The sequence below is a fragment of the Octopus bimaculoides genome, chromosome 5 (assembly GCF_046866305.1).
Source record: "Octopus bimaculoides isolate indiv1 chromosome 5, ASM4686630v1, whole genome shotgun sequence".
NCBI lineage: Eukaryota > Metazoa > Mollusca > Cephalopoda > Octopoda > Octopodidae > Octopus > Octopus bimaculoides.
The window spans coordinates 111,245,990-111,262,034 of NC_142932.1; the positions used below are offsets into that span (position 1 = coordinate 111,245,990).

Genomic DNA, 16,045 nt, shown 5'->3' on the forward strand with positions numbered 1-16,045 from the left:
CGCATTTTTAATGTCAACACCACGAATTGTTTCTTTTAATGCCATTAAGTCCAACATCTCTTCTTTCACAGTTACATCAGAGGAAACATCTATATATATAAAAATGAGAATGTGTGTCTGTCTGTCTGTCTGTCTGTCTGTGTGAATCCCTAAAACTCGAGAACTACGCAACCAATTTCATTCGAATTTTACACATGCCTTACTTAGGGTTCCAGTTGTGTTTTAGTAAAAAAATGTTTTTAACTTCTTGCAGAGTTCGAGCACACGGCAACATAATATCTCTTCCACTATTTAAGTATTACGTGTCAAAAGTGAAACAAAAACACTCATGTCAAATACTTTCACTTTAAAAATGAAACTATTCCACTAACTGAAACAATCACATTTCGATACTGTAATGACAGATACTTTCACAGAGAGAGAAAGAGAGAGAGAGGGATGTATATGTATACATATACATGTATATGTACACCATTTCGATACTGTAATGACAGATACTTTCAGAGAGAGAGAGAAAGACAGAAAGAGAAAGAGAGAGAGAGATGTATATGTATACATATAGATGTATATGTACACGTATATGTATAGATATAGAGAGAGAGAGAAAGCGAGAGAGATGTATATGTATACATATAGATGTATATGTACACGTATATGTATATATATATATATATATAGATTTATATGCATACATGTATATGTATACATATGTGTAGATGTATATATATAAATATAGATGTACATGTAATATGTACACATATATACATATATACATGCATACAGATATCTATACATATATACACCCATCACACACACATACACATGCACACAAACACACACATTAGTCATTTGTTTTCTTATCCAAAACTACGTCAAAAGTACTGAATGGATCTTTATGAAATTTGGAAATTATATTCTTTGCATAACGGCCATAACTCCCATGAAAATTCATATATTTTTGATGTTGATGAAATTTTAACCCGAACATAACAGATGAGCATTATTTGTAATTCAACGGTACAACAGTGTAAGACTACCCTTTCAGATATACTTACATTGTGATTTCTGCAATGTGGTGCATAAATTGTCAAGTAAATGAGACGCATCTTTGCCTCCACAGATTCACTTGCAAAGTGTTGAGTAAAATTATTTCGTTGCAGACCTCCGGCCATTTTGTTCTGTTGTTAATTCTGTAGATGACCTCAAACACAAAGTCTTTCCCAACTTTAAACAAAACTACTAAAATCACAATTGGCTATGTGAAAGAGCAATATTAGCTCCAAAAAACGTAGCTGTTACAAAAATTAATCAACACCTGATGCATTCTCTTCCTGGCAATCTTCAAACTTATAAGTCTGTTGATACAGTTCCAGATACAAATGAAGTGGTGAACTATCCTCCTGAATTTCTCAATTCGTTGGAGCCTCCAGGACTACCTCCCCACATATTATCACTTAAAGTTGGAACGCCTGTTATGCTGCTCCGCAATCTGGAACCACCAAGACTTTGCAATGGAACACGACTCGTGATAAAGAAAATGATGTCACACGTTATCGAGGCTACCATTCTTTCTGGATGTGCAAAAGGGGATGACGTCTTTATTCCAAGAATTCCTCTTACTCCATCAGGAGCAGACATTCCTTTTACATTCAGAAGACTACAATTCCCCCTTCGTGTGACTTTTGCCATGTCCATAAACAAATCTCAGGGTCAAACACTGTCTGTAGCTGGTCTTCTCTTGGAAGAGCCCTGCTTCTCACATGGACAACTGTATGTTGGCTGCTCAATAGTGGGCAGCAAAAAAAACCTATTTGTATATGCTCCACAAGGGAAAACAAGGAACATTGTTTACAACGAGGTGTTATAATCACAACAGCAAGAAAGTATGTACATGATCACCTTTTACGAAACTTCATTGACTTTCATATATTTATATTGATATACATATATATACGTGCGTTTGGGTGCGTGTGTGTATATACATCTCTATATATAAAGATGATGCGTAGTCTAGACGGCGTTTTTAGATTTCATTATTCTCTTTAACCCGGGCAACGCCGGGTATTTCTGCTAGTAATGAATAAATACTGCCAGTTGTGGGTTGTCTTATCTGTCTGTTAATTCGTCAAAAGCTTAGCTGAATGCAAGAGTTTTTTAAAATCATTTTGTATGCAACATCAGCACTGATCTGAGAGATACGCCTCTCTGTAGTGTGCCGTGAAACTGGTGTTTGTGCTATTATTCGCTGAAGTCTTGTGTTATTTGGATCTAACACTGCAACAACTTCAGCTATATTCTTCTTAACAAATTCGCCATCAGAATAGGGACGTTTAGCACGAGCAATATTCCATGACTAACAAAACTGGCTTCAGTCGTTGTATCAACTTTCTTACTTGAACGTTGTCAACAGTGTCCGCTGGCTATTTAGCGATGATTTTAACACAGTTAACTTGTTTTTCCTTAATTCTAATTTAGGTGGATAATAATACGATACGTTTTTGTGATTTGCTTCATAGTGGCGTTTCAAGTTATTGGCTTTGTAATGACTGAGTGATACATGGTAAATAAGGCTCAAATGTTTACCTCCTTAAACGGTGAATACAAAATCTTCCTCCCGCTCTGGCTTAAAATTTTTTTCTGTTTTCATCTTCGTATTTTCGTTTCTTACAATTTGAGGCGATAAAAATGATGAAATATTTAATCAATCTACTATCTATACACACATGCGCGTGCACGCAAACACACACACAGATTATATTTATATATAAATATATACAAAACAATTCTAAATTGCTTATAATCATGTTCATCATTGCCTTGATTGTTATCATCAACAGAGTCTTTTGAAGTTGCAATTTTTGCCAATTCGTTTTCAGAATCGCTATCTCCATAGCCGAAAATGTGGCTTTCCGTAAAATATAAACAAATAAAGTGGGTTACGTCTCTGCCATGTGCGCCATAGCATGTTATCCAGATGATCCTTGAAGACCACAAAACTCTTCTGGAGCTGTATCTCGTTGTGGGGTTTGACGAGAAAGTAATTAGACTGGTGGTTCAAGGTAGAAAGCCTAGTTACTATACGTCTGGCAGTAAGAGCTTTGTGAGTGTTTTCTACTCAGAGTAGCTGGAAAAGAAGGGAAACAAATAAAACAGTGGCCAATTGCAGAGCCAGGAAGCCTCTAAAACTTCAGTTTTCAAAAGGTCATTGATCGTCGCTTTGAAGGCAGCAGGGTAAATGGCGTTGTCCTTATTGTCAGGAATCTACGAATAGGAAATCTGGAGACCTTCTCCATGTGGTAACCACTCCATTGCCTTGCGACGGTGGAAAGGAAATAAAAACTGGAAAATGATGGCAAACTAGCGGAGACAGCAGGAAAAACACAGAAAGGACAGCGAGACTTGGTCTAAGATAAACGAGATCTAAGAATGGAAATCCATCCCTCTCTGGGACGTCGTGAGATATACAGTTCTCCGAATTACCAACTGATGGATCATCTGAACGACTTGTATTAGATCAGCGGAGAGAATGGTGTGCTGATTGAGGAGGAGAAGCGGTCAAATTTTGTGGGACATTTAAATTATAGACTGTTGGTTTGGTTTTCACTAACAGTCTATGTGCAAGAAAATGTTTTTGAAAGTTATTGCACTTTGGAGCATTTGAATATTCACTACTTTTACTTTGGCGTGGAAAAAAAAAAAACACGTTTTGTCGGTGGAGATTTTTGGATGATATATTTCATATATATTCGCTTATGTGTATAATAACATGTCTTCTTTCTCCAGCAAACACGTCTCCAGGAATTTTGGACAGGTCTTTGAACAGGAACATAAATTTTAAAACAAATTTGATTAAAACAATAACACTAAAGCAAGTAAATGCAGGCATTTGCAAACAATTTGATAAACAGTAATCAGCAATGATAAGGGCAACAAATGTAAATATTTTGGCAACGTTGTCTGCGAAAAATATTTCAAAATATGGGTCAATGCACAAAAAAAAAACAAGAAAAAAAAAAAAAGAACGTGGGACAGATAGGTCTCAAAATCTCGCTTTGTCTCACGATGCTATCGAAGAAAGAATAATGAGAAAAGTGACATCTGTCACTCAAAATGTAGGGTAGATTTTCTGTATGCCTTTAAAAAAAAGCCGTATATTGCAGTTTTCATCGAGAAAGGAATCTTCCCAATTTTCAAGATTGAAGATGGCGTAAGGCGATAGCTAGGTTAGGGCTCGAAACGATATGTAGTTGATATGTTTCCTGTCGTAGTGAGTTAGTCTGTTGGGTTTGAATAAGACTCGGTAATCGGAGTATAATTTAATTTATTTAGCATAAATGATACTGCGTTGAGCGGACATCGAAACATATCACTACATTACAAATGTGTATAACTAGCTACGAGTTATATGCGGAGAAAGCATGTATTTGGTTCAGCTTGGTTGATAGCAGCGAAAACCGCTGTTCTAGGTTGTTGCATATCTCAGCTGAGTTGATAGCAGTTAAAACCGCTGTTCGTACGTTCGAGTCAAACCAGATTCAGACTGCCTTTCTACGGTTCCCTGTGCTGTATTTATAGTCAGCAGCGAGTAGACGATCTGTTTTTAGCTATGGTGAAATTCTGCTGCTGATTTACAAAAAGGGCGCCAATTTAAAGTTTCCACTAAGGGAGCTGTCAATCTATTTTTAGCTATGATGAAATCTTAACTAACTCAATCTAAGGCTACGAAGTGTCCGTTACATGTAGTTTCCAGAAATCTACCGTCCCAGCTCCGAGGATGGCCAGAAGACTTATTTCGCTTTCTGTACCACCAGCCGATGACCGGGAGAGGACTCATCCCCTAATAGTACCACCCCATTGTCATGCGATGAAGAGTGAATGGAGGCCTGATGTGGAGTAAGCAAATTGTGGTTAACAGTAAAAAATAGAAAATGAAAGAATAAAAAAATATGAACTAAAACAAAAGGCGTTCAAGACGCACGCACACACATTACATTTATATTTCTGCGTCTAATTCTATGTACAGGTGTCGTCTGCGTTACAGTCACCTCAAGTTACGTGATTTTACGGAAATTGTAAAGTATGACCACTAATTTCGGGAGACGGTCTCTAATTTCGCCCTTACGGATATTCGGATAAATATTAACAATCTAAAAAACTACACTTTCTTCTTAGCCCAAGGCCGCTTAGCGACATTTTATTGAAGATTTAACATAGTTAACAATATGAAAAACTATAATCACGATATGACATACCTACACCGACTTTGTTCCCTCATAACTTTCAGAAAAATGGGTGCTTTTAATGAAATTTTGAAATTTTCAACTAATATCTCTTAGGTGTGTAGATTACGATTATATCAGAATTTGAAGGTGGGGTGGGGGAATGGTGAGTACACACACATATATTTTCACAACTCCACTTTTAAAATGTGGACGCAAATACTTTTTGAACTTTTCGTAAGGATACAATACGAGAATTTCATCAAAAAGAATTTGAGCATCTCCCACATCTATTTCTGTTCTTTGCAAGGCGACTGTTACTGAGCGTAACTTTCGTAAATTGTCTTTTAGAGTCTGCGGATCATTATGATCGCGTGGAGTCAACAGATAATCAACCAGCTTTGGATCACCTTGAAAAGAGTCTAAAAGCGGCTTGAGTTGGATGTATCTCTTAATCATGTCATAAGTACTGGACCAACGGGTTTTACTTCTTTGTTTAAGTTGCAAGAGGCGTTTTTTCCCGAAGTTTACCCGCAAGTTTTAATGATTTTTAGCTTGCCCATCAACATATTGATTTTATCAAGCAGAACTTCCTGCTTGTCAAGATAAGCAGAAACAGCCAGATTGAATTTATGAGAGGCACATCCAATCAATGGTATTCTACATAAATTCGCTATAGATTTGTTCACTTCAGTATTATCTCCGGTAATAGCTACAACATTTCTTTCTTTTTTTTTTTATATAAACATTTAACACATACTCTATAAATTCAACATAATCGGAAGTAGTGAATGATGTTTCACTTACCATTGTCGAAAATGCCAGCAAAACAGTACAATAGTCATTTTGATAATTGCACGAATAGGATGCAAAACGTGCAATGAAATGCGTTGAACACTTAGTCTAACCGTCGATTAACCACGAAAATTCATCAGATATTTTATTTTTCCACTTCTTGAGTAAGTTTCTCTATGTATTTCTTTAAGGTCACATTTGTCATACTTCCTAAGTTTGTGTACTTACGAGTCAGTGGGTCTTCAGTAAAGGAAAATGGTTTTAAACCGACGCATACCTACTCAATCCATAAACATTTAAGGCCGTGCGACTGACCAAATTACCTCTTGGTGAAAGAAAACTCGATAAAGATGGGTGTCCAGTTGCTTGTGTAGTAGAATACTCTGGATGCTGTTTTTTTTTATACGATTCATGAGATTTGTCCATCGAGTTCCTTTTTTCTGGGTCAACTTTTCCCCACACTTGCAACTGTCTGTTTAGTTAAAATATTTTCTGACTTCGGAAAAATGAGAGGTAAAGTTGCTCTGAACAGGATTTGAACTCAGAATGTAAAGATCCAGAACAAATACTGCAAAACATTTTGTTTGACACGCAAACGATTTTTCCGATTCGCTGTTCTTAATAATTTCTTACACAGGCATAAGGTCAGAAATTTAGATAAGGGAAGCAGTCAATTATATCAACCTTAGTACTTGACTAATATCTATTTCATTCACCCCGGAAAGCTGAAAGGCAAAGTCAGCCCAGGCGGGATTTGAACTCCAAATAAAAAGAACTATAACTAAACACCACATGTAAATTTTTACCGATTCTAATATAGATACCAGAAGATACGTTGAAGGTTTTGGAACAATCGCTTAAATTGTTTAAACGATTATTTTATAGACGTCGGAAGGATAAAAGGCAGTCGACTCCAGTGGGATTTTAGCTCAGCCATAAGAGGATGTAACCGAATACCCCAAGGTATCTAGTTTGATAGATAGACTTGGAAATTGTTTCAAATAATGGCAATTAGAAACAATTTCAACAGTATCAACATCTCAATGATGCCTTTGGGAACAAGACAGTAAGCATAAAGATGCTAATGGTCGTAAAGATAACGCACAAATGTTAGTAAAATGATTATAAAGAATATACTGGAATTTCAAGTAACAAATCTATGACAAAGATTGTTGTGTCCTCTTCTCAAAAATAAGTTTAAACTGGGTCTGTCTGTCTGTCTCTCCATTTTTTTTTTATCAATCTGATCAATACTCAAGGTACTGCCTAGTTTCTGTGGGGCAAATTTTCTGAAGATTGGGTTGACGCTTTACCTGTGGCTGACATCAATGACTTATGTGATCCAGATGAGTTACACGTCTCCGTCGCTTTCAAAGTCGGTGCTCGTGTGTAAATGAAAAGGCGATGTGGCAAGCCCTATGAGTCTGGAGGTTTTCATGGGTTGCCTTGCCGATTAAACGTGGGTTGCTTTGGTCACCACAACCAAAGAAACCTAATCATTAAGGTTGAAGAAATATTTCAGGATATTCTGGAGCCAGTGAGATTTCCAGGGATGTGGGTTGTGAGACACAATGGACTTATTCTTTTCTTAGGTAAGGGTCTCATATCAGATGTCATTGTTAACAACTCTTTGTTGCATCATGTGTCCTCAATGCTGTGACCGCGGTGGGAGTTACTGCAATTGTAGCTGAACGGAAGACCCTAAATTGCTGTAATTCTGAAGGAATATTACTTTTTCCAATCTGTGGCTTTTGAGACTTCAGAGGAAGTTGGACTACTGACTTGGAAGTTTTTGAGTTCGTTAGTTTATCCTGCCTCGGGGAGGGTGCTTGGCTGTTCCAAGTACCTCAGCCTCGCAATCACACGCGGTAATACTGCAAGTGTTTAAGGTTACCTCAAAAAATTTTAGGGAGTGACAGAAATGTCACCGAGTGCGATATAAGATTGAAGGAGTGTGTATGCCTCTCCAGTTTATTTATTAATAAATTTATCTTTTTTCTTTACTCCCACTTTCTTTAATATCTTTTTTTTTTTTTTTGCTGTTTACTTTTGGAAATCATGATTATTTAAAACTCCTACTAACAAGAAACAAATCAACATTTGGCTCCTTCAGACGTTGTCGTAGGACCGATATATATCTCCACTCAATTTCGATACATTTTCACATAAACAAGCAGATTATTGGAAGGCAGGATCAGTTCAGATTGATCGAGCAGCAAGGGTCGTACATGTTACAGAACATTGCTACATGTTATAGAACATAAATGCTATCCTGCTTTCCACTTTTATGAACGACCATGTTTAGGATTGATCCAGAATCTGGAAAATATCCGAGATCCAATACACTTTAAATCCAACAAATTACAAAAATCAAATTAAATAACAACTGTTTCATTTTTTGTCGGATGCTAAGTAAATAGATTCGTCGTTCTATCAAAACGGAAATGATTCATCATATTCGTCATAAAAGGCGACAAGCTAGTAGAATCGTTATGTCGGTAAGTTTGCTTCGTAACATTTCTTCCGGTTCTTTACGTTATGATTTCAAATTCCGCCGAGGTAGACTTTACCTTTCTTCCTTCCGAGGTCAATAAAATAAGTACTAGTTGGGCACTGGGATCAGTGTAATCGACTTATTTCCCTCCCCTACGATTGCTGTCCTCGTGCCAAAATTTGAAACCATTATATTCGTCATAGAACAGCTGAGCTTAATTATTATTTTTCTCATAAATAAGATTGGTTAAATTAATCAGATTATTAATGCATTATAGACCAGGCCCATGAATCAATCAAATTATCACTAATATATCAGGTCCAGACCGGATGTGAAATGCAGGTCTAATTTTATTTGGTTGTAGGACGGAGGCTAGACGTAAAATGCAGGCCTCATTTTAAACTACTCATTAAGTATTTTAGTAATAAATGCCAAAAACATATTGATGTAAGGGCAGGGATCTTTGGGGTTTGACGGGCAACATTTGTTTTCTTAACGAAACACTTTCAAACTTGGGACACTGATAGAATGTGTCATATAAAACAACTTCTCTTAACCTTCTTAACAAAATTTTGTACATCGCAAGTTATTTCATGTTAAAGTTGTCGTATTTCTGTAATTTCAACCAATCACTGACGTCTATTCAGCTGAATACAGTTACTGCTGGCCGGTCATAAAAATGTTATTCCTTGTGACATAATCCGGTTTAATCGTAATTTATACGTATATATTGTTTATATAATAAATTACGCTGTGTGTGTAACAATTTTAGAGTTCGGATTCTAAAGTTAGGGTTAGTTTTAGGGTTACGGTTAGGGTTATGATTATTTTTGCCATAACTTCACTCATAACCCTAACTCTAAAACCCGAACCCTAACCCTAAACTAGAGTTTGATTTAAAGAAGATTTGGCTGCTATTTCTAGGAAATGAAGCACTTGGAGGTGCATTAATAATTCTGCCAGCTCCAATAACAAGTGCAGGCAATATTCAAGTATTTTGATGGCTTTTTCCCCTTTGTTTACGAACAGTCTAGTTAATCGGAAATGCCAGAACTAACGGGGATTAATACCATATACACCGTTACAGCACTTAATGTTTTCAACTGAATAGATGTCAGTGATTAGTTGAAATTATCGAAATAAGACAATTTTTAACGTGAAATAACTTCGAATACAAAATTTTTTATCTGTTCTATACCACAAAATATACAAGTATACGAAGTTTGAAAGTGTTTCGGTACCAAAAACACTACATAAAAAATGTTGCCCATCAAACCACAAAGATCCAATGGCAGTGTCAGTTTAAGGCATGAGCAGACCGGACACAGTTTCCCAGGGGCTTCACAGATCCAGAAGCCCAATTCTGATCTATGTATGGGGTGGTTTGCTGTCAATAAATAAATACTACTAAGTACAGTACATTGATTTGCCCAGGGGTTTATAATGCAGCTAAGACGGCCCTTTGTATGGGTCACTAGTATATTAGATATACATGTAGTGAACAAGAAATATTTACCAGTAACAGAATAGTATATAAGAATTAGAGCGATTTAGAAAATAGGAAACTATTTGCCAAAGGGTTCTCTTTGCGTTTATCAGAGACGGGTAAACCGCTTTTAATAACGTTGGTTCATGCCAATTTGATCTCTTCTCTGGCCTGTTGAAGATACCGTTATGTTAACCATCTTCCAGTGGCATAGCTAGAGAGTGTGTCGCTCGATGCTGTTTTTGAGTTTGCTACCATTACACGGGCAACATGGCCAATGCAGGCTTATACAGCAAACTCAAAAGTGTCCATCCCTACCTATGCTGTTGCCATCTTCATTAATTCAAATAAGGGTTTTAAAAAGGTAGTAAGCAGTTTATTGTCTGCAATTTCTCCTTTAATTTTATGAAGTTAAACAAAAATTATAGCACAAATAAGTCGAAATTTTTAGGTTAAACCGCAAAATAAGTAACAATGTCACATAATGGATTCGCGTAATGTTGTAGCATTTGAGTTTTATATTTTAGGTTTGGTTTAAAACAAAACCAGAATCTAAAGGGAAAGAGTCCACACACTCAAATTCGTCGCATAATTTAGAGTGTCCAAGGCATAGCCATAGTAAAATGGTGCAACATGTCGTTTAATGAAGGTGGAGCTACCGAAAGTCTCTTTGCTCCTGGGCACTGAGAACCTTTACTATGTTACTAGTATAAGGCATTATCTTCCAGTGTTAACCTTCTAAATATCTCAAAAACATTTGCAGTTGGTGATAGTAAGCTTTAGATAAAACAAATACTAGAATTCTAGTATTTATTTCGATTACTTCACCTCTCTGCTAATTGATCTGTCTACATCGGCCCTTCAAATATGAAGTTGGTTTCTTAAAAATAATTAATTATAATTAGATAAAACTGTTAGATTTTTTAAATTTGATTTTGGGCCTCTTTATAATATATGCTACAAGCTCCGACTTAGCTTATTCTGGCCCGGAAAGACAAGTCTTATTTCCCAAAATATAAGTACTAACAATCCTCGAAAGAGTGGATTAACTGTGCGCACACCTGGAAAAACACAACCAGCTCAATCCTTATAAGAAAATGGTTTTCCAAGAAAGACTCGTTATCACAGCTTGCTCCGTACTGACACTCCTAACGGATGTGGTAAACAGGACTGCGTGTTGCTATATCAGTAATGGAGAGTTGGTAATTTATTTCATGTATATAAATGGCTTGGACCAGTATGCATTGGATAACAAAATACTAGAGGCCCGACATATGTAATCGAAAGATCCAGAAAATTCATTTGCACGTGTTTGGGAACTTGGGAAGCGTGTGAAAGCCACTTTAAACAATAAAAAAAGTGAGAAAAGCAAACAACACCAAGATAAATAATAAATAAACAAATTATATATCTATATTTATGATATAAGGCAGCAAGCTGGCAGAATTGCTAGAACGCCGGGCAAAATGCTTAGCGCCATTTCTGAGTTCAAATTCTGTCGAGGTCGACTTTGCCTTTTATCCTTTCAGGGTCGGTAAAATAAGTACCAGATGAACACTGAGATCAATGTAATCGACTTATCCCTCTCCCGAAATTGCTGGCCTTGTGCCAAAATTTGAAACCAATATACATTAATTATTGTTGGCACTCCGTCGCTTACGACGTCGAGGGTTCCAGTTGATCCGATCAACGGAACGGCCTGCTCGTGAAATTAACGTGCAAGTGGCTGAGCACTCTACAGACACGTGTACCCTTAACGTAGTTCTCGGGGATATTCAGCGTGACACAGTGTGAGAAGGCTAACCCTTTGAATTACAGGCACAACAGAAACCGGAAGAAAGAGTGAGAGAAAGTTGTGGTGGAAGAGTACAGCAGGGTTCGCCACCATCCCCTGCTGGAGCCTCGTGGAGCTTTATGTGTTTTCGCTCAATAAACACTCACAACGCCCGGTCTGGGAATCGAAACCGCTATCCTATGACCGCGAGTCCGCTGCCCTAACCACTAGGCCATTGCGCCTCCTATCAATTATACACCGAAATGGAAAGGGATTAAAAAGTGAATATTGTTGGTGAATTTAATTACTATTAAAAATATAATTAAAAAACACAGTCATTAGAGTGTCGCATACAGTGCATCGCAGTTTTTATTCTGACTTTCGGCGTTCAGAGTTCAAATCATGCCGAGGTCATCTTTATTGTTCATTCTTTCGGGGTCGATAAAATAAGTACCAATCCAGGGTGGAGGATGGATCTTTTTTAAAACGGGGGCCACATTTTTCATTAATGTTTTACGTAGTGTTTTTGGTACCGAAAGACTTTCAAACTTCGTATACTTATCTATTTTGTGTTATAGAACAGAAAAATATTTTTGTATTCGAATTTATTTCATGTAAAAAATTGTCTTATTTCGATAATTTCAACCAATCACTGACAAGTATTCAGTTGTTTATATTTACTCCTTTGGCTGATTAAGCGGTGTAAAGCGTATTTAATTTCCATAGCTTCGTTTTGCTTTTTTCTTTTTAAATTTGCTGTTTTACCCTAACCCTAACCCTAACCCTATCACCGATAGAATTGTTTCAGAATCGTTTGTTTATGTAGTCGGCACTTAATGTATATCGGCTGAATGGACGTCAGTAATTGGTTGAAATTACAGAAATACGACAACTTTAACATGGAATAACTTAGGGATTTCTTTTTTTTTAAAGAAGACTAAGAGAAAAAGATGTTTTATATGACACATTCTACCAGTGTTCCAAGTTTCAAAGTGTTTCGTTAATGAAAAATGTGGCCCCCGTTTTTAAAAAGATCTTGGAGGATTAATGGTAAGAACGTATAGGAAAGTTGGTTATACATCATTAGATGTATACCTGACTTTCCTATATAAAATTAAGAATATAACGGAACGCTGAACTCCAGACTATCAACTTAAACAACATTTATTCAGGTGGTAAATATATACATCTTTAGCTCTTGTTGACAGTTGTTACAGCTTCTGTGTGTGTGAGCATAGTTGTTGGGACGTTGTTATGTAGATGTAAGCGAGCTGTCGAGCGTAAGTCCGAAAGATGGAGAGTGGTAGCTAAACACGTAAAGAGACTGTCTCCAGGTTGGAATGTTGGAGACACTGCTTGACACGTCCATGCTCATGGCCGGCCGACCGAGAAAGAGATAGAATAGAAGCGGGAACGCTTGCTTGTTTAATTCCACGCATGCGTGAGACTACGCATGCGCACGGCGTTACTACAAACGTCTGACAAGATGCCTAGCGGTATTTGTTCTAGTCCTTTACGTTCTCAGTTCAAATCCCTCTATGATCCACAAGGTTGGTTTAACATCACCACCGTGAAGTGGTTAGGGTATTTGACTCACGATTGTAAGGTCGTGAGTTCGATTCCCGGCGGTGCGCTATGTCCTTCAGCAAGATATTTTACTTCATGTTGCTCCAGTCCACTCAGCTGGCAATAATGAGTAGTACTTGCATTTCAAAGGGACAGCCTTGTCACATTCTGGGTCACGCTGAGTTTCCCTGAGAACTACATTAAGGGTACACATGACTGTGGAATTTTCAGCTGCTTGCACGTTAATTTCACGGGTATGCTGTTCCGTTGATCAGATCAACTGGAATCCTCATCATCGTAACATCACCACTTGGCATTTTGGGTACCTTTTGCAGAGTCTACTCAGTTAAAAACATTCGAACCAGGCCTCCACTTTGAGCATACTTTCCTCCATCCATCAATGACGTAGCTAGAGTATGTGCTGCCCAACACAGGCTCAGCTTCATATGCAGACGATATCACTCTCACATTGTCACACCTGTCTCTTGACACAACTATATCAATCCTTCATTAAACCTCTAGAGTCCTAGCTCCCAAAACAACAGACTTAACATAGTACATTTTGAATCCACCGCCTCTCTTCTTACTAACAGCATTTATATATATATAAGCAGCTGATGATGGGAGTATGTATTTGATGTGCCTGTTGTCAGTGAATCTTTTTATAGCGTGTCTCGTTGTTCTAAGTTGTCCTTCAATCTCGTAGTTATCTAAGTTGACCTTCGTTGTTCTAAGTTGTCCTTCAATCTCTCAAAAAGATTCTTGGTTTATGGTGACTTTGTTGCATGATTGTCCTTCATTAGGATTCTAATTATGGCTAGGATAATACTTATTTAAGGGTTTCTAGTTTAGGAAAGTTTTGTTCACACACACACACACTATAGTATTAAAGATCCATTTCAGCCGACTTTACTGATCGGTTTCTTTAGTGAAAGTTTTGGAAAAACTCAATTCCAGAACACTCGCTTTTCCCAAACTCTTGTGTACGAAACTAGCTGCCCCCTCCCAAGAATTATTTCACATTCTCTGAAAAGTTTATAAAACCCTTATGACATCAACAATATATATGTTAGGAAATGAGCACAAAAAGACAACACAAGAGGGACGAGTTTAACGCTTAAAAAGGGAAATAGTTTTGACGTTTCGGACGCTAGTCCTTCATCAGAAAATATAAAAGAATGAGAAAAGGTAGTTGATATATATATATATATATATATATATATATATACACTGCTCGGACGCCCACCACTAGGGATAATAAAAGCAGACGAACAGCATCTATTGTCCTTTGAGCGAGACCACTTTGACTATCGCCGTTGTGGTCACCGCCAAAATATATACTGGCGAGCAGATGAACCAACGGAGTATCTTTCATACTAGCTGTTCTCAAACTGATAATTTCCCACACTCCAATATTTGTATTTTTTAATTTTTTATCAGTCGTCTCTCTTTATTGATAAGAAAACAAAACAGTTTGCAACCATACAGTTCTTCCTTTACCGTGGTGTTGGGAAGTTTAAAACCAGCTTAACTTCATTAAACGTGGCATTCCACAGCGTAGACTACGGACCTGCGGCAGACTGCTCGCAGACCTAACCACTTCACGGTTGTGATGTTAAACCAGCCTTGTGGATCATAGAGGGATTTGAACTGAGAACGTAAAGGACTAGAACAAATACAGCTAGGCATCTTGTCAGACGTTCTTACCATCAATCCTCCACCCTGGATTGGTACTTATTTTATCGACCCTGAAAAAATGAAAAATAAAGATGACCTCGGCGTGATTTGAACTCTGAACGCCGAAAGTCAGAATAAAAAGTAGCACCAAAGATTTTGTGTAGGAAAGAAAACAAAGTTTACAGCAATTACAAGAAAACTACATGCGGGACATGACACGCCTAATAAAAAAATTACCTTTAATTTTTTTTTAATAGTGTGGTCTGTCTGATGATGAGCCAGGTCTCATGCAGCCTGCTTCTCGAAAAAGGTTGCCCATATCTGATTTAGAACAATAGTAGTTGAAGAACAACAGCCCTTTTGTAAGAAAGAATAACATGCAGTTTGAAATCAAGATGTGATTATAGAATGGTGACAAAAGATACATGGTAATTTTCAGACGAAACTGGACAGGACCGAGGCTAAAATGGTTTGAGTAATAATGCTGGTCTAATAAAAAGTTCGGTCAGAAAGCTCTATAATCGTTACACAATGCTTAGAGCTGAAGTAAACTACTTAAAAAATATAACAAACCAAATCGAGAGATAGTAAACACTGATAGTGAAGTGTACCTCAGGGAACAATCCAATACATTATCTTGCCAGATTACAATACACATACTAACATGTCCAAGTAAGTTATATTCAATAGGCAATATGTAAACACTTTTTAGAATATAGACATTAAATGGCATGAACATTCAATAAACTATATCACTTAAAACACTTACTTCATAATATACTGGGACATGGCGATGCAAGCTGATTGGAAAATCAGAACAACGCTCCAAAAGATCAGAAAAAATTAATGCCTCTTTATCAACATATTAATTGCTTTTGTTGACGATGAGAGACAATGGAAACAAAAATAGATAAAATAAAATAATTTATGGAATAGAAAAGATGAATTAAATTATTATTGGGGTATAAATATAATGGTGACCGTGTTTTTAAGTGGTGCATAGCTATATAGTTCGGAAGTTCGCTTCGCAATCA

At 37.1% G+C, this 16,045-nt stretch overlaps 1 protein-coding gene across 2 annotated transcripts in view; it reads right to left on the reverse strand.

The window, feature by feature from the left end:
- Nucleotides 1-15,887, reverse strand: part of LOC106871759 (putative methyltransferase-like protein 15 homolog) — a 39,668-nt gene extending 23,781 nt beyond the window's left edge. The window contains exon 1 of one of the 2 annotated variants that reach the window (XM_089352941.1): nucleotides 15,781-15,887. Coding sequence is in view for 1 of the 2 variants with exons in the window: in XM_089352940.1 (XP_089209066.1) it covers nucleotides 6,338-6,427 (90 nt within the window). In the remaining variant the exon portion in view is untranslated. Of the gene's footprint in view, nucleotides 1-6,337; nucleotides 6,561-15,780 lie in introns of those variants that run through there. The other variant, XM_089352940.1, reaches the window with a different exon arrangement.
- Between the last annotated feature and the right edge of the window lie 158 nt (nucleotides 15,888-16,045).